Below are 23,326 nucleotides of genomic sequence, written 5' to 3'. Positions count from 1 at the left end.
GATTGGGACCGGAATTTCATGTTCTCTCGACTTCCTTGTTATGCCTGCCTGATCTACCATCATTTGAAGACTTGCAAGCCAAATTACTTCAATATGAGATGACTCTGAAAGGGATGTCTCATGAGACTGGTGGACAGGTTCTTGCTACTGGGGTTTCTTTTGGCCCGGGACGTGGTGATAATAATTTTGGTGGTGGCAGAGGACGAGGTCGAGGTACTCCAGGGGGACGTGGGCTATTACCTACCCCAAATGCTTCACCTCTCTATAATGTAAAAAACGTACCCACCTGTTATCTTTGCAACAAGCGAGGCCACATTAAAGCCAATTGTTGGCACAATCCGCAGAACAAAGGAAAGTTCCAAAAGGGTGAGAGCTCGTCAGGACGAAAGGAAAACTCTTCAAAGTTCGGTGGCGATGTGAAAGAGCTTCTCTTGGCAACGCTGTCTGAACTTGATCTGAAGCGTGATGATAAAGGAGTGTGGTATATTGATTCTGGAGCAGCTACTCATGTCACAGGTAATGCGGGTAAATTCTCTACTTTAACTCCCTATTTTGGAAAAAGTAACATCGTTACTGGAGACGGATCCCACCACCCCATCACCCACATTGGAAATGTTTCTATCCCCTTGCCTAAATCCTCACTTCATCTGTCCAATGTTCTTCATGCCTCAGATATTACAAAAAATATTGTTTTTGTTTCTAAGCTTGTTGATCATACCAATTCTTCTGTTGAATTTACTCTATCTTCTGTTTATGTCAAGGATCTACAAACGAAGGAGACGTTCGCTAGAGGGGAACGCCGGGGAAATATGTATGTCTTCCAGGAAGATCCTTCTACTTGTGTTCAACCTACCTTGAAGACATCTCCTAAGTCTATGTCGTCAAAGAATATTCATGTGTTCAGTTTGCAATCTTCAAATAAATGTAATAAGCCTGATTTTTGGCATCTGCGTCTTGGTCATTGTGGTCGAGTCTTTGTTGAGCGACTAGTGTCTGATGGTCTTATTCCTGAGTCTAGCTTGATTTCTAGACCAGATAATAAAATGTGTTCAAGTTGTCAAATGTGTAAGAGTCATGTTCTTCCTTTTCATTCAATAAATGAGAGAGCTTCAAGGCCTTTTGAAATCGTCTATTCCGATGTATTGGGACCGGCTCCTAATCCCTCTAATTCTGGTAGCAGATATTATGTTATTTTTATTGATCATTTCTCCCACTTCACTTAGATATATTTCATGAAGAATAAATCCGAAGTCTTCTCTATTTTTCGTTGTTTTCATGCATTTGTCAAAACTCACTTTTCTTGCAATATTTTACATTTTCAAAGTGATGGTGGGGGGAATACTTCTCTAGGGATTTTATCAATTACCTCCAAGATAATGGGATAACTCGTAGAGTATCTTGCCCGCATACGCCCCAACAGAATGGAATTGCAGAACGGAAACACCGTCACATTGTGGAAAGCGCTATGAGCATGATGCACGGCAGTCGCACTCCCATAGGACTCTGGACAGAGGCTTTTCACTCTGCTGTTCACCTTATTAATCGTTTGCCCATGAAGCTTTTAGAAAATACATCCCCTTATTTCATCCTATTTGGGAAACATCCTGATTATGATGAATTAAAAAATTTTGGCTGCATGTGTTATGTTCATATTGACTCTTCTTTGCGAAACAAGTTTCAGGTTAAGGCATCAAAGTGTAGGTTTGTCGGATATGCAGATCATCACAAAGGGTACAGGTGTTATGATCCTGACAGCAGACGAATCAAGATATCTAGGAATGTAGTTTTTGATGAAAATGATTTTGGAGAAGGAGAATATGTTTTTGCCCAAACCAATATGAATGCGCTATTTTATGATCCATGGCTCAGTGCAAAGCTATTTCCTGCAACCAACAATGAGTGTTCTTCTTCCTGTGCTCAAGGAACATCCTGTCAAGATGGAAATAGTAGCATACAAGAACTTGAAGTAGAACATCCTCCAGAGATTCACAAGTTTGCTGGGCAAGTTTATAGGAGAAGAGAAAGGGACTCACCCTTGACTCCGGATGATATTGAACAATAAGAGCATGTGTCATCCAATGACATTACTTCTCCAATTTCTAATCCAGTAGCCATTCCGATCAGACGATCTGAAAGAGCTCGGCATCCCATTGAAAGGTGGGTCAGTTATGAGAATTTCACCATGGATTTTCAATTGTTTTTGTCACAGATTGAGAAAGAGACTGAGCCTAGACACTTTCATCAAGCCATTAAATCCAAAAAATGGATTCAAGCTATGAATGAAGAGATGGAAGCCTTGTACCAATGTCAAACATGGACAGTTGTCCCCCGACCTCCAGATAAGAATGTTGTTGGGTCACGATGGGTCTACAAAATCAAATACAAACCGGATGGGAGTGTTGAACGATACAAAGCTCGTCTTGTAGCAAAGGGATTCACCCAAGAGTTTGGACAAGACTATGATGAAACTTTCAGTCCAGTTGTCAAAATGGGCACAATTCGCATTGTTCTTTCATTGGCGGTAGATTATGGTTGGAGAATAAGTCAGCTAGACGTGAAGAATGCTTTTCTTCATGGAGATTTGAAGGAAGAAGTATACATGGAACAACCGCCAGGCTATACAGAAGGAGATTCAAAGGAGTATGTATGTAGACTAAATCGAGCACTCTATGGATTGAAACAAGCATCTCGATCTTGGTTTGAGAGTTTCTCCCTAGAAATTCAAAAATATGGTTTTTATCGATCACAATTGGATCACTCCCTTTTTATTCTTCGAGGCAAGGAGTTTACTACCTTCTTGTTGATATATGTGGATGATATAATTATTACAGGAAGCAGTGAGAATCATGTTCAAGAAACTAAAGATCTTCTGAGTCAAAGGTTCAAAATGAAGGACCTTGGAAACCTTCGATACTTTCTTGGGGTAGAGGTGGATAATCAAGGAAATAAACTTACTTTGACCCAACATAAATACACCCTAGATCTGCTAGAAAAGGGTGGAATGCAAGATTGCAAGCCTCTTGCTACTCCTAGTGCGCTTAACCAGAAACTAAGTGTGCAAGACGGAGACTTGTATCATGATCCCACCAAATATCGGAGTCTAGTGGGAATGCTTCAATATCTTACTTTTACCAGGCCCGATATTACATATTCAGTCAATCAAGTTTCCCAATTCATGCATGAGCCAAGGACGGGACATATGGATGCAGTAAAAAGGATACTGAGGTACTTGAAGAGTACTGTTGGAGATGGACTCTTGTACACCAAAAGCAGATCCATGAATACTGCTCATGACATCATTGCTTATTCAGATGCGGACTGGGCCGGGGATCCTGATGATCGAAAGTCAGTTTCAGGGTATTGTGTTTTCATTGGTGCCAATCTTGTTTCTTGGAGTAGCAGAAAACAGAAGGCCGTGGCTAGATCTAGCACGGAAGCAGAATATAGAGTGATGGTTGCTGCTACGGCAGAAGTGACATGGACTAGACATTTGTTAACAGAATTAAAGGAGCAGATTGCTGGTTGCTTTCTTTTGTGTGACAATCAAAGTGCTATTCAAATATCTCTTAATCCTATTCATCACAGCAAGACCAAGCACATTGAGATTGATCAACATTTTATCAGACAGAAGATTGAAGAGAAAGAGATGGAGCCTCATTATATTAGAACAGAAGACCAAGTGGCCGATTTGTTCACCAAAGGACTCACAAAGTGCCGGTTTTGGTTTCTAAAAGGCAAGTTGTCCATGATTCAAAATCATGCACAACTTGAGGGAGGCTATTAGACTGGGTATACTTGTGTTTGTACTTAAGGTTTGGATCCGGACCCGGATCCAAACTCCCCTTATGTAATATGTCTAATTGATATTAGACAAACTTGTAAATACTGTAACTTATTAGGGCTATTTGTGTCATATAGCCATGTATTAGGTCATGTATTATGCTTTACATTATAAGTATTGAAGAGGTCACGATTTTTCCACAATGGAAAAACGTGATTAGTTGCAGCCCATTCACTTTCTCCTTTGCAGCTTCTTGTTCATCAATTCTGGGCTTTTCTCACAGTCTCTACTGAGGAAGATGGTTCTAAGGTCAATTCTAGCTTGTTTGTTGTGAGCAGCTTTGGTTCTTAGACTAGTGTATCCCCTATGTCTAGCTCAGCTGAGATTGTGAACAGTACTCAGTATTAACTTTTGGAGCAGATTCAGCAGCTTCAACTCCTCACATGGTCTGTCACTGCCTCCTCTACCTCCGGTCCTTCTCCTTCTTCTGGTACTTTTTACGTAGGTATATTTAACAGTCCCCATGGTTGGTTGATAGACTCCGGAGCATCTTGTCATATGACAGCTCTATCCTAACCATTTCTTACCCCTGTAGTAGCATCTTTCATACTGCAAATGGGTTTTCTTTGTCAATTTCTAAAGTTGGTATTGTGTCCTCTACCTCTTTTTCTATGAGTAAGCTTAATGTTTCACAAGTTTATCATGTCCCTTCATTAGCCATGAATCTCATTTTTGTTGGCCATATAACTATACAAAATTATAATTTTTCATTTTCTCCTATTGATTCTGTTGTGCAGGATCAACTATCAGAGAAGAGGATTGGGTTTGGCCATAGAAAGGGTGATCTGTATTATCTGGATTGGTTGGACATGAACGTAATGAAACAAAGAAAGGATGTGCACACACACAAGTCCACTAAGAGATGTACACATAAGCCACTAAGGGCTAGAAAGCAACACTCAAGAACACACAAGCCACTAAAGGGCCAAACTCACAAGTTAAAAAATATACTTTTATTAATCCTCAAAATGCTCAAGTGAAGCATGGTGGAGAGAGAGGATTAATCCCCTATATATACAAATGAGAAGAGAGAGGGAGGAGTGAGAGCTAGCCGTTGGGCTATTCTCAATGGCTAATTGGCTATCCATGATGCCTAAAACGAACCTTATAGAAGGGGAAATACCAAAAATAAAAACAGGAAAAAATAACAAAAATAAAAATTACATATATACCTAAAATACATTTTATATATATATATATATATATATATATATATATATATTAACAATGACCAAGCACAGGATATGTGAAGTTGGTATGGGGTAGCTAGTTTGGATGAGTCCTTTTTGTAGCACCAGAGACGGGGGCATATATCCAGCTCTAGGTTAATACTTGGCTACTTCAAGTAGTTTAGGAGAGTCAAAGCTCGTAGTTTTGAATCTTGTGCAAGAATGTGAGAGTTGTAGGTTAGCTAAGGGTCATGCCCTGCCTTTTGAGGTTAGATAGAGGGAAGCTCAGAGCACTGCCTGGGGTTGGCCAGCATATTTGAAATGACTGATCAAAGGAAACTTGAAGTATTGCCTGGGGTTGGAAGTTGCAAACTCAAGGAGAGATCTCTATTTGTCACAACACAAGTATAACCGATCTTCTGATAAAGGCAAGATTAGCAAATGGTAAAGGTTTCTACTCCAATGGAGCAAATGTTAAGTTGAGAACTACAGATGGTGAGAAGCTTGAAGATCCCATGGTGTACAGACAACTTGTGGGCAGCCTAATATACTTGACAATCACTAGACCTCACATCACATATGTAGGCAAGTAGTCAGCCAGTTTATGAGTATGCCTACTTCAGCTCATCTTGTTGGTGTACTTGGAATAATGTTGTACATGTGAGATACTATGCACTTTGGGATGTTCCTTTCAGTGTTATCCTCTACAAACATTAGAGGCTATTGTGAGTTGGATTTTGGAGGAACGACTAGGGATCGTCTCTCCACTACCGGATTCTGTGTTTCCTTTGGGAGCTCTTTGATTTCTTGAAAAAGCAAAAAATAGCAGTGTGTTGCCTTGTCCATGGTAGAGGCAGAATATAGAACCATAGCTCAAGTCACTGCAGAGATCATTTGGATTAGATGGCGCTTGGGGGAACTTGGTATGGCAAATTCTGGGAGGACACCCTTGTACTGTGACAACATGAGTGCTATGCATATTGCTAAGAACCCAGAATTTCATTAAAGGACGAAGCACATTATTGATTGTCACTTTACTAAGAGAGCCTATGAAGATGGGATCATATCATTGGAGCATGTGAGCTCAAATGAGCAAATTGCAAATGTGTTCACAGAGACTTTGGCTTCCTTACACTTTCAATATTTCCTTTCCAAACATGGGATGATTCCTCTAACATCATCCCAAGTTTAAGGGGGAGTGTTGAGAAGTGTAGGTAATATGGGGTTGTACCATATGTATTCTTAGCCTTTTATGCTACCCTCACTCATGTTTGTACATAATCATTTATGAAGGTGGTTTTGTATTTTTATAGGAAGTTAAGGTAGTCAATTAATTTTGTCTTGTTGTGTAACCAAGAGGAGTTGTCCCCCTTAAGTTGTATTGCTCTCTCATTTTTACAAACTAATGAAGCAAGGGTTTTCTCATTGTGCCTCTCTTTGTTCTTGAGCTATCTTCCTCTTCTTTCTTTGGCTTCATATTCTTCTCAGGCTCGGCTCTGAAATTTTCACTTATACGCCCCAGCCTTAGTAGTGTATAAGCTAGAGCTTTTGTATTGCAACCTGCCCTTCAGAATACAGTGCAGTTATATGGCCCAGCCCACTGGTACCTAGACTTGGAAACATAGTTCAAAAGAAAGCACAATAGCACTTGCATGCATAAGCATTCTGCCAAAGAGGCAGTAAAAATGCTATGACAATTCTACTCATGGTTCATCAAAAGCTATGCACACTTTCAAAATACAAATATATCATTGGGCAAAAGATGGAAAAAGGCACGCCTGTCAAATGTATTTATAATCCGCTAGGGAAGGGAAACATACTCTCTTGCTGCTTTGACATTCAGTTGGAAAGTACTCTCAAAAAGCTTCTGCAAGCACAATATGCTAGTTATAAATCCACTAAGGATAGGTAGCAACATGGCAACTGAGTGGAGATGCTAGCTCAATAAATTAAGGGACAACGAGAACGAACAATGATCTGCAATAAGCATTTCAATTACTTGCAGTGAAGGCCCATCCATGATACCCGCTTCACAAAATGGGACAAAAGCCAAGTATGCAAGGAGAAGCCCAGCTTCAAAGCTGTTCCCAGATATGACCAATAAAGAGAAATATGAAACATCAGTCACAAACTATATATTAGCCATCTATCCCACAAAGAGTTAAGAACTACTAAAATAAACAATATAGGAATTAGAAGCTCTAGAGTTCTTTACATATCATCTGCTATGCCAAAAGCTCTTTTCTCAAAGGAGTTAAAAGCGCCTGCTGCAGTTGCCCTGTGCCATAATGCATCTGAGAGGAGGGTAGGGCCTGACTCTAGGGATGAGTACCTGAAAATGCTCCAGTATGTTATTGTCAAAAGTCTAGGAAATGTTCAGTTAGAAGAATCAAAATCTTAACTAACTTTGTACAATTCTTTAAATGTAATAAAGAACTCAACTAATAAAAGTGCAGATCATATTTCAAAGCAAGAAAAAGTTCTCTCACATATGTTTATTGATAAACTACACAATGCATCATTATTATCAGCAAAAGCTTGGAATAGTGCCTCATAATTTGTGTTCTAAAACCTTACACATAAAGATGTATTACTTGATGCAACACCATCATCAATAAAGATGTCCTACATAATAGCATCTCAAACACGTTAATACGTACATATATATATACATGTAAATATGTGTGTGTGTGTGTGTGTGTATATATATATATATATACATTGTTTATATATTGTTGTAATATTTTGATCATTTCAATCATTGTAATAGGTTGTGCCCATTAGGGGTATATTTGTCTATTTTATTTATTTTTATATTTTTCTCTCTTTTGACTAAGGGCTAGTTGGTCATTGACCAAATAGAGAGCTGTTGGGGGCTCCCCACGGCTCTATTTCTAGCCATTGGGATGCTCCCAACGTCTAGACTCCATTAAGCCCATGTTGTGCATATAAAGGGGATCTCCCCCTTCTCTCTTGTTATGCTTTTCTCAAGCATGGTTCTAATAAAATCCTATATTTTTTACTTGTGTTCTTGCCCATAAGTGGCATGTGTACTGGTATTGACCCATAAATGTGTTAAAATATGTAATCTCATATATGTAATCTCCTTTTTGTTTAGTTATGTATTTTAGTTAAGTTAGGTTAGAATTCAATTAGGATTAGTCTTATTTTTCATTTTTTGGACCTTTTTAACCATCGCAACTTATAACGACAAGACAAGGATCTCGTTTTTATAGGCTATAAACCTGCAAGCAAAAAACAGAAAATTAATTTCAATTTTTCTTTTACACTCAACAAAAACAAGTAAATCCCTCTGAGTTTAGAAACACATTTTAAATAAAAACCCGCTACACCCCCTACATCCTCTCCAAGCATGCAACAAACATATACACTTCTAATATCCATGTAAACAAGAATTGTAATAACTACAATTTTTAAATGTTACATAAATTCATATGGATCTTTTAATAGATATGGATATTATCCAAATGGATATTTTTAACGAGTCTGGATATTTATTTGGATTCATATTTCAGAGACATGCTTGTAAATATTTAAATTATCCAAGGACAAAATAGTAATTTCATAATCAGAGATATATTCTGAGAAATAATTAAATTGTTCAGGGGTAAAATGGTAATTTACCAACCAAGGGCATATTTTGCTAAATACTTAAACTACAACAACAACTATGCCTTCATCCCAAAACAATTGGGGTCGGAGATATGAACCAAAAAAGAAAATCATTTTGGGTCTCCCACATGAATCCCTCTCCTCCAATCATTTATATCCAATGCCATGTCCTCGGTGAGATTCAAAGCATTCATATCCTTTCCTATCACCTCCATCCATGTCTTCCTAGGCCTACCCCGACCTCTTTTAACTAATATATTTTCCCATTTCTCCATCCTTCTAACTGGAGCATCATTAGGCCTTTGCCGAATATGTCCAAACCACCGTAAACGATTCTCTCTCATCTTATTTTCAATGGGTGCAACGCCTACCTTCTTACGTATCTCCTCGTTCCGAATCTTATCTTTTATTGTATTTCCACACATCCATCTCAGCTACACTCATTTTTTGAATATGATGTTTCTTGGCAGCCCAACATTCCGTACCATATAGTAAAGCGGGCCTAATAGTCGTCCTATAAAACTTTCCCTTCAACCGCAATGGCATTCTACGATCGCACAACACTTCAGTTGCACTTTTCCATTTCATCCACCCAACCTTTATCATATGATTTACATCTCCATCAATTTCTCCATACTTTTGAATGATAGATTCCAAATATTTGAAACAATCATGCACCGATATTTCTTGCTCACCAAGCTTCACTATACTTCCATCACTACTTTGTTGCTTACTAAACCGACATTCCATGTATTCTGTCTTACTCTTACTCAACTTAAAACCTCTTGCTTCCAATGTCTGTCTCCATAATTCTAACTTAGCATTAACCCCAGCTCTAGACTAATCAATCAAAACAATATCATCAGCAAACAACATACACCATGGCACATTTTCTTGAATTGATCTCGTAAGCTCATCTATCACTATAGCAAATAGGAAAGGGCTTAAAGCAGATCCTTGATGCAACCCAACCGTTATAGGAAAATTGGTTGTCAACCCTCCACAAGTGTGGACATTGGTTACTACTCCTTCATACATATCTTTAATTATACTAATGTACTTGAGAGAAACACCTTTCTTCATCATGGTCTACCAGAGAACGTCCCTAGGTACTCTATCGTATGCCTTCTCCAAATCAATAAAAACCATATGCAAATCTTTGTTCCTCTCTCTATTTCTCTCAATAAGTTGTTTAAGAAGATATATAGCTTCCATAGTTGATCTTTCAGGCATAAAACCAAATTGATTCTCCGATATCATGACAATCTTCCTCAACCTAGACTCAATCACCCTCTCCCAAAGTTTCATAGTATGACTCATGAGTTTTATACCACGATAGTTTGTGCAATCTTGTATATCACCCTTATTCTTATATAGAGGCACCAAAGTACTCTTCCTCCACTCATTAGGCATCTTATTTGTCCGCCAAATCTTGTTAAAAAGATTTGTCAACCATTCTAAACCTTTCTCTCCCAAGCACTTCCAAGCCTCGATAGGTATACCATCTGGGCCAACTGCCCTTCTTGATTTCATTTTCTTCAAAGCCTCTGCAATTTCTTTCTTTTGAATCTTGCGCATGAAGTCACGATTCATCTCATGAAAAGGAATGGAGAAGTCTCCAAGATTCTGAACATGACTTTCATTAAATAGCTTATCAAAATAATCTTTTCATCTCTCCTTAATCTCCTCATCTTTGACTAAAACCCTTTGTGTTTCATCTTTGATACATCTAACCATACCCAGATCCCTCGATTTCCTATTTCTCATCTTTGCAAGCCTATAAATATCCTTCTCGCCCTCTTTGGTATCCAACTTGTCATAAACCTCCCTATATACCTTATCCCTCGCGTTCTGAACTACTTTTTTAGTTTCCTTCTTTGCTATCATATACTTCTCCAAATTCTCCTTATCACGACTCTTACTTAGATTTCTATAACACTCTCTTTTAACCTTAATAGCTAATTTGACATCCTCGTTCCACCACGATGTATCCTTACCTAGCGGTGCACCGCCTTTAGACTCACCCAATACCTCCTTAGCCACCTTTCTCATGCCACCCGCTATCTTATTTCACATTGATTCTGAATCCTCCTCGAGACACCAATCAGCTTCCTTAACTACCTGCTCTACAAACATTCCTTGTTTAGCTCCTTTCAGTGCCCACCACTTAATTCTAGGATCTATCATATGTCTATCCCTTTTGCGGCATTGTCTAATTCTAAGATCTAAAATTAAGACTCTATGTTGTGTAGCTACACTTTCTCCCGGTATAACCTTACAATCGATGCAACAACCCCTATCTCTCTTTCTAAGTAGGAAAAAAACTATCTGACTCGTATTAACCCCACTTTTAAATGTTACTAGGTGAGACTTCCTCTTCCTAAACCAAGTGTTTGCTAAGATCATATCATAGGACAAACCAAAATCTAAAATCCTTTCTCCACTTTCGTTTCTTTCTCCTATACCATATCCTCCATGGATACTCTCAAATCCATCCCTACTAATGCCTACATGCCCATTAAGGTCACTGCCGATGAAAAGCTTTTCTCCATAAGATATCCCTTGTACTACTCCATCTAAATCTTCCCAAAATCGACGCTTAATAGAATCATTTAAACCTACTTGAGGTGCATAAACACTAATATATTAATAATATATGTATCTAATACTAATTTAATAAGTAAAATCCTATCACCCTTCCTACGGACCTCAACTACATTATCTATAAACTCACGACTCATAACAATCCCTACTCCATTCCTATTCTTATTCCTATTTATTCCTGTATACCAAATCTTATATCCCCAAGGTTCTATCACTTTTGCTTTCTCACCTACCCATTTGGTCTCTTATAGACATAAAATATCATTTTTTTCCTACGCATAACATCTACTAACTCTACCAACTTACCAGTTAAAGACCCTATGTTCCAAGTGGCTAACCTAATTTTATGGTCTTGGACTAACTTCTTTACCCCCACCCGTCTAACAAAGTGAGGGAACCCTTGCCTATTTGACACCACACCTGGGCTCCAGTGTGACGCGTCGCTTCCGGGCGACGACCTAGCAACCCTTGCCCATTTATCACTGCCTCCGGGCCTATAGAGTACAGCGCGTCGCTCAGTAGGGAACGCCCCAACGAAATTCTCATATTGGTTCATATTCATAGGGTATGACTAAGTTTTTATGTTGGCTGTCACAGGCCTACCGCAACCCTCCTCCTTTATCCGGGCTTGGGACCGGCAGTGTATAACTAAATACTTAAACTACAAAAAGGGAAAATAATAATTTGATCGGAATGCATTTTGCTATATTTTAAGGAGGTTCTTTTGAAATTTTGATAATTCAAGGGTTTTTCAAAAATATAGGACATGGTTTACAAAAAACCACCACTCAAAATCAGTGGGAGGTCATGATTATTGGAAAATCATGTCTCCCTCTCTCTCCTCTCCGGTGCTGACACCCAGAAAAGAGGGCGGGTGATTTTCACCTTATGCCAACACATGGCAGGGAGAGGGTGAGTCACCCCTCTCCCCTTCCATTTTGGCGACACAGGGGGGCCGACCCACCCCCTCCCCTATAAACTCGCCCCTCCCATTGTTATAAAATAGGTTTTGGCAAAATTTTCAGAAATTATGACTTGTTATAAAGTAGGTTCTGGCAAAATTTTCAGAAATTATGACTTGTTATAAAGTAGGTTCTGGCAAAATTTCCAGAAATTATGACTTATTATAATGTAGGTTTTGGTTAAAATTTCTATTTATAAATTAATACAGAGGAAGTTCTGTCAAAATTTTCAAAACAATTTATGGATTTTTCAAATTAAAATAGACAAGATACTGTTCAAATTTCAATAAATTCATAGGCATTCTTGCTAAAAAATAGAGCAGGTGTTGTTCAAATTTTTAAATAATTTTTTACCTATAATCTGATTTAGGACAGGTATTTTTTGATATTTCAAAAAATCCCAAAATGGGAAAAAGAAACCTCAAAATGAATCCTATGAATTTATTTGAATTATCGTTTAATTTTTAGAATTTAATTTTATATACTCTAGAGGATGTGAAATTAAATTGTAGGCCCTAAGGTTGACACTATTTTTCTAAGATAGTTGAAAATATTTGGCCTTCTTATTTTTAGGGATTTTGAGTTTAGAGCCCTAATTATATAAAAGAAAATATGAGACTTGTATGTGATATGTAGGTTAAAATCAACATACATATATAAGATTGTGGTTAAGCCATGAGTGCTAACCTAGGATTTTGGAATTGTCCAGAGATCCATTCATGATTTAATGATTAAAAAAGCATGATATGATGTGTTAAATTATATTGATACAAATGTTGCATCATTTTTTATAATAATTTATGTTTAAATGATTTGAAATGCATATTGTAATGCATAAATATGTGATAAAGTAAAAGTACTTTCAGTTGTAAATTCATGTTATTCATGGTTATTTTGAAAATGCATATTGCATAGCATGAAAAATTTTATGAGTATTGACCCAAAAAGTGCAACTTATTGTAAATTTTGAGTATGTTGCATTTATTTTTAAAAATAGCATGCACTGAGAAAATGTTCTTAGAAAGATAAGAAAATTGCACTAATAATTTGGAGCTTGTCAAACGTGAGCGAGCAAGTTAGTCAAATGTGAACTGGCATAAACACCAATCTCGTGGAATATGTGTTAACATGGATACGTTTTGGCGGTAATGTCTTGGGTCAACTGTGAACTCGTCCCCTTCCACGGTGAATTAGAGGACAACAAAATCTAATATTCGAGGCGGAGGTAGAGTTGTGAACATATGCCTAGTGGTGCACTACGTTGACTATAGATAGAGGGATGAAATGTCTCCCAGACTCTTAGTCCTAAGGAAAGGGATGTCTTGACAAAGAATCCTGGACACTGGTGCAAATATTTTAGTGTTCCTCCAGAGGTTCAAAATATAAAATGAAATGTTTGAATGAACACCCTTGAGAGACCTACGAACCCAAAGTAGCCTAAGAAGTGGTGTCTCGAAAATTAAATCAGGATAATCATTTAAATTATGATGGTTGCAAGCATGTCATGTAATTTCACAAGTAATTTAAATAAAAAGATATAAATTATTTTATATCATACAGGTAAGTCATGCCATATGCATAATTGTTATGTCTCAATTACGTGTTACGATGTAATGTCATATAAATAATGACATGTGATTAAAAATGTTCTCAAAAACCCCAAGTCAGACATCAAAATTTTCCTTTAAAACAGATTTAATTTTAATAACTCCATGTTTGTCATTTTCTGTAATGATCATGTCATCAACATACAGTAAAAGTATCATAATATTAGCACACGTTTTCTTGACAAAGAGAGCAGTGTCAGTATAACAATAAATAAATCTCAAACCAATCGTAACATTACTAAATTTATTATACCAAGCCTTAAGGACTTGTTTAAGACCATACAAAGACTTTTTAAGTTTCAAAATTTTACCATTAATATCAACACCCAGTGGAGAATCCATGTAAACTTTCTTACAAAGTTCTTCATTTAAAAAGACATTATTAACATCTAGTTGATAAATTGTCCATTGTTAGACAAAAGCAATGGCGATTAAGGTTCGGACACTAGTCATCCTAGCGACAAGGCAAAGGTTTCATCATAGACCATGTCTAGCTAAAATCTTTTCCTATTTCCAACCCAATTCCTACAAACAAGTCAAAAGTCACTTAGAATGGATAGAAGTCATGAACATTGAACTTGAAGCTTTAGAAAAATCTAACACATGAAAAATAGTATATATCTACCAAAAGAAAAAAAAACATAGGTTATAGGTGGGTTTACAAGGTTAAAACCCAAGAGTAATGGTTATTTATAACAGTATAAGGCTAAGTTGGTAGTCAAGGCTTATTCTTAAGAATATGGTATAGACTACTAATGAAACATTTATGTCAGTAGCTAGGATAACCTTTGTTAGAACCATGATAGCTATATTTTTCATTATGAATTGGCACATTTATCAAATGGATGTCAAAAATGCATTCTTTAATGGTGAATTGAAAAAAGAGATTTACATGGATCCACCACCAGGATATGAAATTCCTAAAGGAAAGGTTCTTTATTTAAAAAAGGCTTTATATGGTTTTAAAGAGACACCTAAGGACTGGTATGATCGGTTTATTTTATTTATGGTTAAGCTTGGCTTTAAATCTTGTTATACTGATACAATTATGTTTGTTAAGAAGTCTGATGTAGGTATTGTCATTTTACTTCTCTATATTGATGATATGATCATTAGTGGAGGCGATAAACAGGGAGTAATTTATATTAAAAATGTTCTTAAACAAAATTTTGAAATGACTGATCCAGGGCTTCTTAGATTTTCTTTTAGGATAGAAGTAGGCTACTCCCCTCGTGATTATTTACTAACTCAGTCCAAGTTTGCTACATAGATCATTGACAGGTTGGGAATAACTGATGATAAGAGAGTACACACCTGAAGTAATAAATGTGAAGATGAAAATTGATGATAGAATGCCCCTTAGATGACCCCAATCTTTATCGATAGATGATTGAGGCATTGACTTACTTAACTATCATCAGACATGACATTTTTTATGTCGTACACAATCAGCCAGTTTCAGCATTCTCTTACAACTGTGCATATGAGTGTTGTCATGAGGATTATTTGATATTTGCAAAAATCTTTCTCTAAAGGACTTTTCTTATCTTCTTCCTCTCCACTCGAGTTAATTGCATATTCTGATTCTGACAGAAGAGGAGATCTCAATGAAAGATGCTCAACTATTGGATTTTGTATTTTTATAATTAATTCATTGGTATCCTGAAAATATAAGAAGCAACAGAAAGTGTCTTTATTATCAACAGAAGTTAAGTGTCGTGTCATGACTACCACAACATCTATGGAGGTGTAAATGTCTTCACCTTCCAAGTTGTGTTGTGATAGCAAAAGCATCATCTACATAGTTGGCAATCATACGTTAAATGAACACACCAAACATAACGAAATGGATTGCCACTATGTTCGTGTAAAATAACTTAAGAAGACTATCGTCCTGTCCTATATAGCATCAAAATTTTAGTTGGCTGATTTCTTCACCAAAGTGCTTCATTCTCCCCAATTTTATTTCTTGACAAGCTTTTAGTGATCACACTGTAAGTTTGAGGGAGAGTGTTAATATGAATATATAAGTATAATATGTGTTATATATACTTATATATTTGTGTATGTACATAATATATATACATATAAATATGCATATATATTTTATATTGTTTGTACATTGTTGTAATAGGTTACACACATTAGGGGTATTTTGGTTACTTCAGTCATTGTAATAGGTTGTGCACATTAAGGGCATATTTGTCTTTTTATTTTCGTCTTTTCCCTTTTGACTAATGGCTATTTGGTCATTGACCAAATAGAGCGGTTGGGAGCTCCCAACAACTCTATTTCTAGTTGTTGGGATGCTCCAACAGCTCTATTGAGCCCATGTGTATATAAAGGGGATCTCCCCCTTTTCTCTCTTGTGCTTTTTTCAAGCAATTGGTTCTAATAAAATCCTATACTTTTTACTTGTGTTTGTTAAAATATATATACATCTATATGTATATATATATATATTATATAGATTTATATATATACATATTTATATGTATATATATATACATTTTATATTGTTTGTACATTATTGTAATAGGTTATACTGTTAGGGATATTTTCATCATTTCAGTCACTGTAATAGGTTGTGCCCATTAGGGGCACATTTGTTTTTTCCTTTATTTTTATGTTCTTTTTCTTTTTTCCCTTTTCATAGGGCTATTTGGTCAAAGACCAAGTAGAGCTGTTGGGAGCTCCCAACGGCTCTATTGAGCCTCCTTCTTGTATATAAAGGGGATCTCCCCCTCTAAAATTATGCTTGTCTCAAGCATTTTTAATATAATATATTTTTTATATGGAAGAGTGAAACTGGAGTGTTGTGCGATCGTAGAATGCCATTGTGGTTGAAGGAAAAGTTTTATAGGACGACTATTAGGCCCGCTTTACTGTATGGTACGGAATGTTGGGCTGCCAATAGACATCATATTCAAAAAATGAGTGTAGCTGAGATGTGTATGCTGAGATGGATGTGTGGAAATACAATAAAAGATAAGATTCGGAACGAGGAGATACGTAAGAAGGTAGGCGTTGCACCCATTGAAAATAAGATGAGAGAGAATCGTTTACGGTGGTTTGGACATATTCGGCGAAGGCCTAATGATGCTCCAGTTAGAAGGATGGAGAAATGGGAAAATATATTAGTTAAAAGAGGTCGGGGTAGGCCTAAGGAGACATGGATGGAGGTGATAGGAAAGGATATGAATGCTTTGAACCTCACCGAGGACATGGCATTGGATAGAAATGATTGGAGGAGAAGGATTCATGTGGAAGACCCAGAATGATTTTCTTTTTTGGTTCATATCGCCGACCCCAATTGTTTTGGGATGAAGGCGTAGTTGTTGTTGTATTGTGTTCTCTCTTCTCTCTCTTACTCTTGTGAGTGGATTGTATTAGCCATTGGGGCTGATTGTATTTAACCCATTAGAGGCTTTTATGTGTGTGTGCTCTTTGTAGCCCGTTAGTGGCATTGTACTTGTACACATTTGGTTTCATTACATGGTATCAGAGTCCCTAAGTTGCTTATGTGCATGTGTTCTTGTATTGACCCTATAAGTGGTCTTTGTGTTTTTGTAAGCCCATAAAAGGCACACTCCTGTATTGTTTTTCCCTCTTTCATTACAAAACAATCAAAAAAACAGGTTCATAAAGATGTTTCATATTGAGGATTGTAGACTATTTGATAATCAAATTTTAGATGCAGAAATAAGTTACAGGCATCAACTAATATATAAACCCCTTACTCATGACCAAGCAAGGTACAGGCAGGATGCATGGGTAAATCCAAAGGCCGTCTTCCTGTCAATCATGAGCAATTTGTAAACCGTGGATATTGGGGCTATTGCCCCGGTGCTCACAGAAAGTGGTGGCAACTATTGGGAAGTGACGTTATGCCGTGATTTGGGTCTGGACCCATATTCAGTCCATTGACCCACATTTGTGAAGTGATTTGTTTCCATTATATGCCCCTAATTTAATTGTTTTATTTGTGTACTAGACATGGGCATTATTGGCATGTAAAATAATATTGTTTACAATATATAAAGAAGAGATAAAGGGCACTATTTTTCCTCATTGAGAAATTTTGCTAGATTCAGCCTCATATTCCTTGCTGCTGTCCTCTATTTCTGCATCTATCTTCTGGTAAAATCTGATTTTTCTCAGCAACTGACCATTTGATTTTTAACAGCAACACACTTTTAGTTTAGCATTAGATAATGTTTAAAAAACAAAAACAAAAACTAAATAAATCTGATGAACAAGATCAGGAAAACTCTCCATACGCAACCCAACATTAACTAGGAATCCAGCCAATGCTTCATGTAAAAATATATGCAAATATCTTAACTGAGAGGACTTGAGTTTGAATGCCACTTGTGTCTGTCCCTCAGCATGCCTATAAAAGAGAAGACACGCAAGCCCATTCGATGGTACATAAACAAAGAGCAAACAGCAAAGGACAGACATAGCCTGACCTAGATCCTTGAGGATTTGGAACAACACTTGCCTTTTTTTGTTCAATTGATCCACATCAAATGAACAAATGTTATAGTGGTTTAAGCCTGCTAGCAAGGGTGAGATTATAAAATTCAGTTCTGCATATACAACTGTTTCTAACTCTTTTTTCTACTTTAACCAAATAAAACAGCTGCCCTTTGACAAAACTTCATTCTTGAAATATAGGGATGAATAACTACTTGATTAGTGACAAGATAATTTAGATGCAAAATTCATCTGCTGCAAAGCACAAGTCAGTGTAACTGAAGAAAGAAGGCTGTGTAAGCTAGGTGGACATGGCAGCAAGAAGCAGTAAGCTTGCAGCTATATTTCAAATTTTTCAAAAATAGCATTACCTTATATCAACAGAAAATGCTAAATCACGAACTCGTGGCACCAAGTAAGCCACATCTTTCTCTCTTATTGTGCTGCAAGAGAAAGATAATGTTGCAATTACAAAAATCCACCAAAGCGAACAATCGAAAAAATGTTAATGGTTAAGTAATACTTGAGAACCACAGAAGCTGGTCCAAGACTCTGATGTAGCCTGTCATGGTCATGCATGAATGCAAGACCACTTATAGCACCCCGAAGTATCTTAATAACAAAAATTTGCCTGAGTTTGATGGTTTGCTCCAACTCAAAAGGATTCCATGACTTCCACTCCCTTTCGGAACGATAGTTTGATACTGATTCACTCATAATCTTGGCATAGTCTGCTGCACTATACCTTCCATCATTCTGGAATGCAAGCCACTGTGAAAGAGAAGAAACATTAGCCAAATGTCACTGGAGAAATTATAAGTAAAAGAGTTATGGAGTCAAGAGTGTATGACAACACCTGTTCACCTGTACTTGTTTCAAAACCACCTAATAGTATCTGAAGATTTTGACAGGCATCTTCAGTAACATCCTAAATCAAAGAACATATTCATACTTCAATTTTTTTCGCCAAAAACGCTAAGATTAAAGAAATTTTGGAGACAGCTTCAGAAATACCACAAATTTCTTACTTGGAGCAAGACATGAGCCTTAAGCTCATTTGAGGACATCATGTCAGCCTCTATTCCGCCATTCCATTTTCCAGGATAAACCTTTGGAAAGGTCATAGAAATAGTTAGCAGTGAGGAGATTGAAACTCAGGGAGCTCAGCAGTGCAAAATCATAATATTAATAATAGTATCCAAATATTGTTTTCAAATGCTTCAAAAAATGACAATTCTGAATGTACAGCACGGACATGGAAAACCACACACATGCAAGCATACATGTTTATGCATACACATGCATGTACTTATATATCTATCTACCTGAGTTTGAAATCCACAACCACATTTACATATGCATGCATATACACACATGAAAATATGCTTATATTCATCTCTTTGTCTGTGTTGACATTCATAAATTTGAAAAAGCGTCAAGATTGTGCAAAGTCTTGAGAGAGAAACTTTAGCAACTTGGCAAGAGTGTTTTTCTTTTTTAGTCAAGCTGGGAATGCCCAAAGTATGAATCTTCCTCTAACATCATAAAGAAAACTCATAATGCATCCTGGATTTGACAGAGCTTGAAACTGAGGTATGCATATAAGGCAGTGCCAACAGCTATAAGAAAACTATGTTTGTGTGTGCTGTTACAAGGAGAAAGCTATAAAGCAAATATACAACCAATTTCTATCATATATTCTGTTTGAGATAGTATATGAAGATGCAGGCACAGGACTGGAAATGGAACACCCGTGTGTCAAAGGTTGTTTGATGTGTGTCTAGATTCAGGTGGAGAAACCAATGTCAGTATTCTCTATATAAATTCAAAATAGTATGAGGCAATAATGATGATCAAAGTGCCTACAGACAAGAATGACAAATTCAAGACTTCATGAAGGTGTCAAGCAGATGTTCTTCAAAGAATATCCAGAAAGTGGAAATGTTGGATACAAGTGCCCCTTGTCTTCAAGGATAACTCTAAAAGATTTTTTTGGAACACAGCACAGTGGTCCTAGGAGCATCCTTGAGTTAGGGATGAGCCTGTGATTTGACAGATATTCTTGGTAGGCCTCGTAAAGTTTTGCATCTATGTTGATTTCCTGGTGTTGCAGGCAGGATGAGGTGAGTTTCAGAGGCTCTCAGAAGCATAATACCCATTATCAGCTTATGGATAAGTCAATGTAGGTTATCAATCACATGGGCACTTATGTTGTTGGTGACCTTGTGGGCAGGCAACAAACAGATGACTTAACACAACTTAAAGTGTATTACTGTGTTAAAAAATGCATTCCCTATGAGATAAATGACCTAAATCTTTATCTCTCCTCACAGAATCTCAAGATGGAAAATGGTCTGTAATATGTGTCTTCTTTCAACCCAGTGGAAGAAATATTCCTAAGATACAGAACGCATAAAGGGCAACACCTCCATCTTGACATTTGGTTGTATCATTCGGTCAAATGGCTTGGTGAATTTTTTTTCTGGAATAAATATCTGTATGAAGATGGGCTCATTCCAATGTGTAGTTCATAAATTGGCTTACGCAGAAATCTCCTTTGTTTCTGCATTTTGTTTCACATCCATTTGACCCTTGTTTGATATGCAATTTTCAAGTGCTTTCTAGGGATCAAATTTGTACACTTAAGTGCTTAGTTTATGCTAATCCTAAAAAAAAATACTATTTCAGGGAATAGGTTATCAATAGATGATAACAATGTGGCTACTCCTATCAAGATATTCAGATTCAGATTAACTATTGAAAGGCTCTCGCTATAATCAGTCCTCATTTTCAGCTTACTTGTGTTCTCACATACTGACCTATTCAAGCATTACTAGTGCAGCTTATTCTAATTATTATTTTTCTTTCATAAAAGATAGCATTGAGGCATAGCCATTATGTTGAGCAACAACTTTTCCAAACTTATAGTTGCCAGGAGATATGACCAATAGAAAGTGAATTTTATGTCAATGACCTTGTCAAGAACATACAATTTCATGAACTGCTACCAGGCATATGTGTTAATATTGATTTTGATGTATTGTTGTGCCCTTGTACAAACTATTTAAATCAGTCATTACCCCATAGTAGCTCCTTCCAGTATCTTCACAACAAAGATTCCAATGAGCAGCTTCCTATATATAATTATAGACAGCATACTCAACCTGCTAATATCTACACAAAACATTGAGGATACTAGAATAATGAATAGATAAATAACCCTGAATGCTAGATGGACCACATTATATATGAGTAAAATTCCCTTGAAAGCAATAACAACATGCTTGAAGTGATATGAGAGAAGGGAGCTAAACCTTAAATACAACTCGAGTTCCTTTCTTGGGTCCCTGAGTTACTCGGCCATCATAAAGCCTGCATTAAAACTGCCAAGGATAGTTTTAATTAAACGCATGCACCAAAATAGAGAAAATTACAGGAATCCATTTATCTATAAGATTTTCACCTGATCTTCACAGGTCCCTCTCGAACGTCTTGGACTCTCAACCGCTCGATGTCACTCTGATAATTCCGAAGATTCACGTCTTCGAGTCCCTCAGCATCAAGAAAGTTTCCTGATTGAAACGAAGAGTAGCTGCAAAGTAAACTAAAAAGTCAATGCCAATCTCAAGTTTACCAAATGTAACAGAACTAATCACAGTTTTGCTCCCAATTCCTGCACCACTGGAGAAAAAAAGAAAAATAGACATATACAAAGCTCAAGAAAGTTAGTCTGTAAACTAATGGCTCTTCAATTTACGTGCTTCCTAGAGAGGCACTACTTGGCGGCGGTGGACCAACAAAGAAACCCATTGTGAGATTATTTCATTTCATCTCGTGGAATTGTAAGAAGATTTACAGCGGAACTCAAATGGTTATCAATTTTTGTGATGTGAAACAAAGTTTTCACAATCTAAAACACCAAAAATCCACAAACCAACAACAGAAACAATACACCACCAAAAATACACCGTAACAATGCTCCGTACGCAGGAAAACACCAATTGGTAAAATACAAGAAGACCCACAAAAATTTACCTGGTAATATTCATATACCCATAACTCCCAATGAACCTTCCGACCTCAAAATCATCTGGGTCGGTCATCAAATTAGCAAAAACGCCGTTTCTTTTTGGATTCTTGTGGGAAGGGTGACGTTTTCGCAAAGAACTCGTTCTTTCTGGATGGAAGTCGAGTAGCAATACCGAATTTGGTGATGAAGAACTTCTGGCTTTCCCTGAATGAAATAGCCTTGGACTCAAAGAAAAAAAGACGCCATTAATGGTCACAGCCATCGTTTTCTAAACGAAGAGATTGGTGAGTTTTCAGAGCGGATAGATTACATGCAGAGTGAGGGAAGGATTCACTGGAGGGAGGGGGTGGGAGATGGGTTTATGATGTGAAGAAATTTACTAAAATGGATCTTTAATCTTGGTCATAGTACAGTTTTAGACATCTTTGTTGGGTGGTGGAAGAGCTGGGTAGAGCTAGGTCTTGGTTGACTTGAGTCTGGTCCAACTTAAAAGGGTGCATTTGAATGCCTTGGAATTCAGATCTGTGTATTGCATTAGCCATGAACTCCGCGTCAAAGAGAAAGGTAAATAAATGCTGAATCTCAAATCCTTTTAAAAAAAAAAGAGGATGTAAATTTCAAATTTCAGCTCAAATTTGTGAATGTGTACGGTGTATCCATTAAAGAAAAAGATACATGCATTACAACTAAAAGAAGAATTTTGAATCCATGTCTACAGAGGATTTAAAATTATAGTCACCAAAGTTTTAGCTTCAAACAGACAAGAATGAAGAAATAAGACTGGTAAAGCCGACCCCATAAAGTTAGGACAAGGCTTGATGACGATGCTCACATAGGATTTACTCATTTGGTAGGGTCCACTACTGAATGTCATCAAGTTGAAGCAATGTCATGAGTTTGAAACCTACAAGTGCACGTCCCTTGTTGCAAGACCAAAGGTAGGTGTACCTCTTGGTTAACTAGAAAAGACTTGAGGTTTTCTTTTGATAGGCAAACTGGGG

At 37.0% G+C, this 23,326-nt stretch overlaps 1 protein-coding gene across 3 annotated transcripts in view; it reads right to left on the bottom strand.

Moving 5' to 3' along the window:
• Positions 1-22,637, bottom strand: part of LOC149822081 (Protein kinase superfamily protein) — a 36,108-nt gene extending 13,471 nt beyond the window's left edge. For 2 of the 3 annotated variants that reach the window (XM_089981541.1, XM_089981542.1), the window contains exons 1-10: positions 22,331-22,637; positions 21,759-21,887; positions 21,610-21,667; positions 19,324-19,404; positions 19,152-19,223; positions 18,819-19,066; positions 18,667-18,738; positions 7,226-7,342; positions 7,010-7,091; positions 6,831-6,877 (exon numbers count right to left, since the gene is read on the bottom strand). In XM_089981541.1, coding sequence (XP_089837667.1) covers positions 6,831-6,877; positions 7,010-7,091; positions 7,226-7,342; positions 18,667-18,738; positions 18,819-19,066; positions 19,152-19,223; positions 19,324-19,404; positions 21,610-21,667; positions 21,759-21,887; positions 22,331-22,587 — 1,163 coding nt within the window. In that variant the 5' untranslated portion in view covers positions 22,588-22,637. Of the gene's footprint in view, positions 1-6,830; positions 6,878-6,981; positions 7,092-7,225; positions 7,343-18,666; positions 18,739-18,818; positions 19,067-19,151; positions 19,224-19,323; positions 19,405-21,609; positions 21,668-21,758; positions 21,888-22,330 lie in introns of all 3 variants that reach the window. The other variant, XM_089981543.1, reaches the window with a different exon arrangement.
• Between the last annotated feature and the right edge of the window lie 689 nt (positions 22,638-23,326).

This window comes from Nuphar pumila, chromosome 11 (genome assembly GCF_984573655.1).
Source record: "Nuphar pumila chromosome 11, dmNupPumi1.hap1.1, whole genome shotgun sequence".
Lineage (NCBI taxonomy): Eukaryota > Viridiplantae > Streptophyta > Magnoliopsida > Nymphaeales > Nymphaeaceae > Nuphar > Nuphar pumila.
Note: the sequence above shows the minus strand (reverse complement) of the source record. Positions and strands in the feature narration are given on the sequence as shown.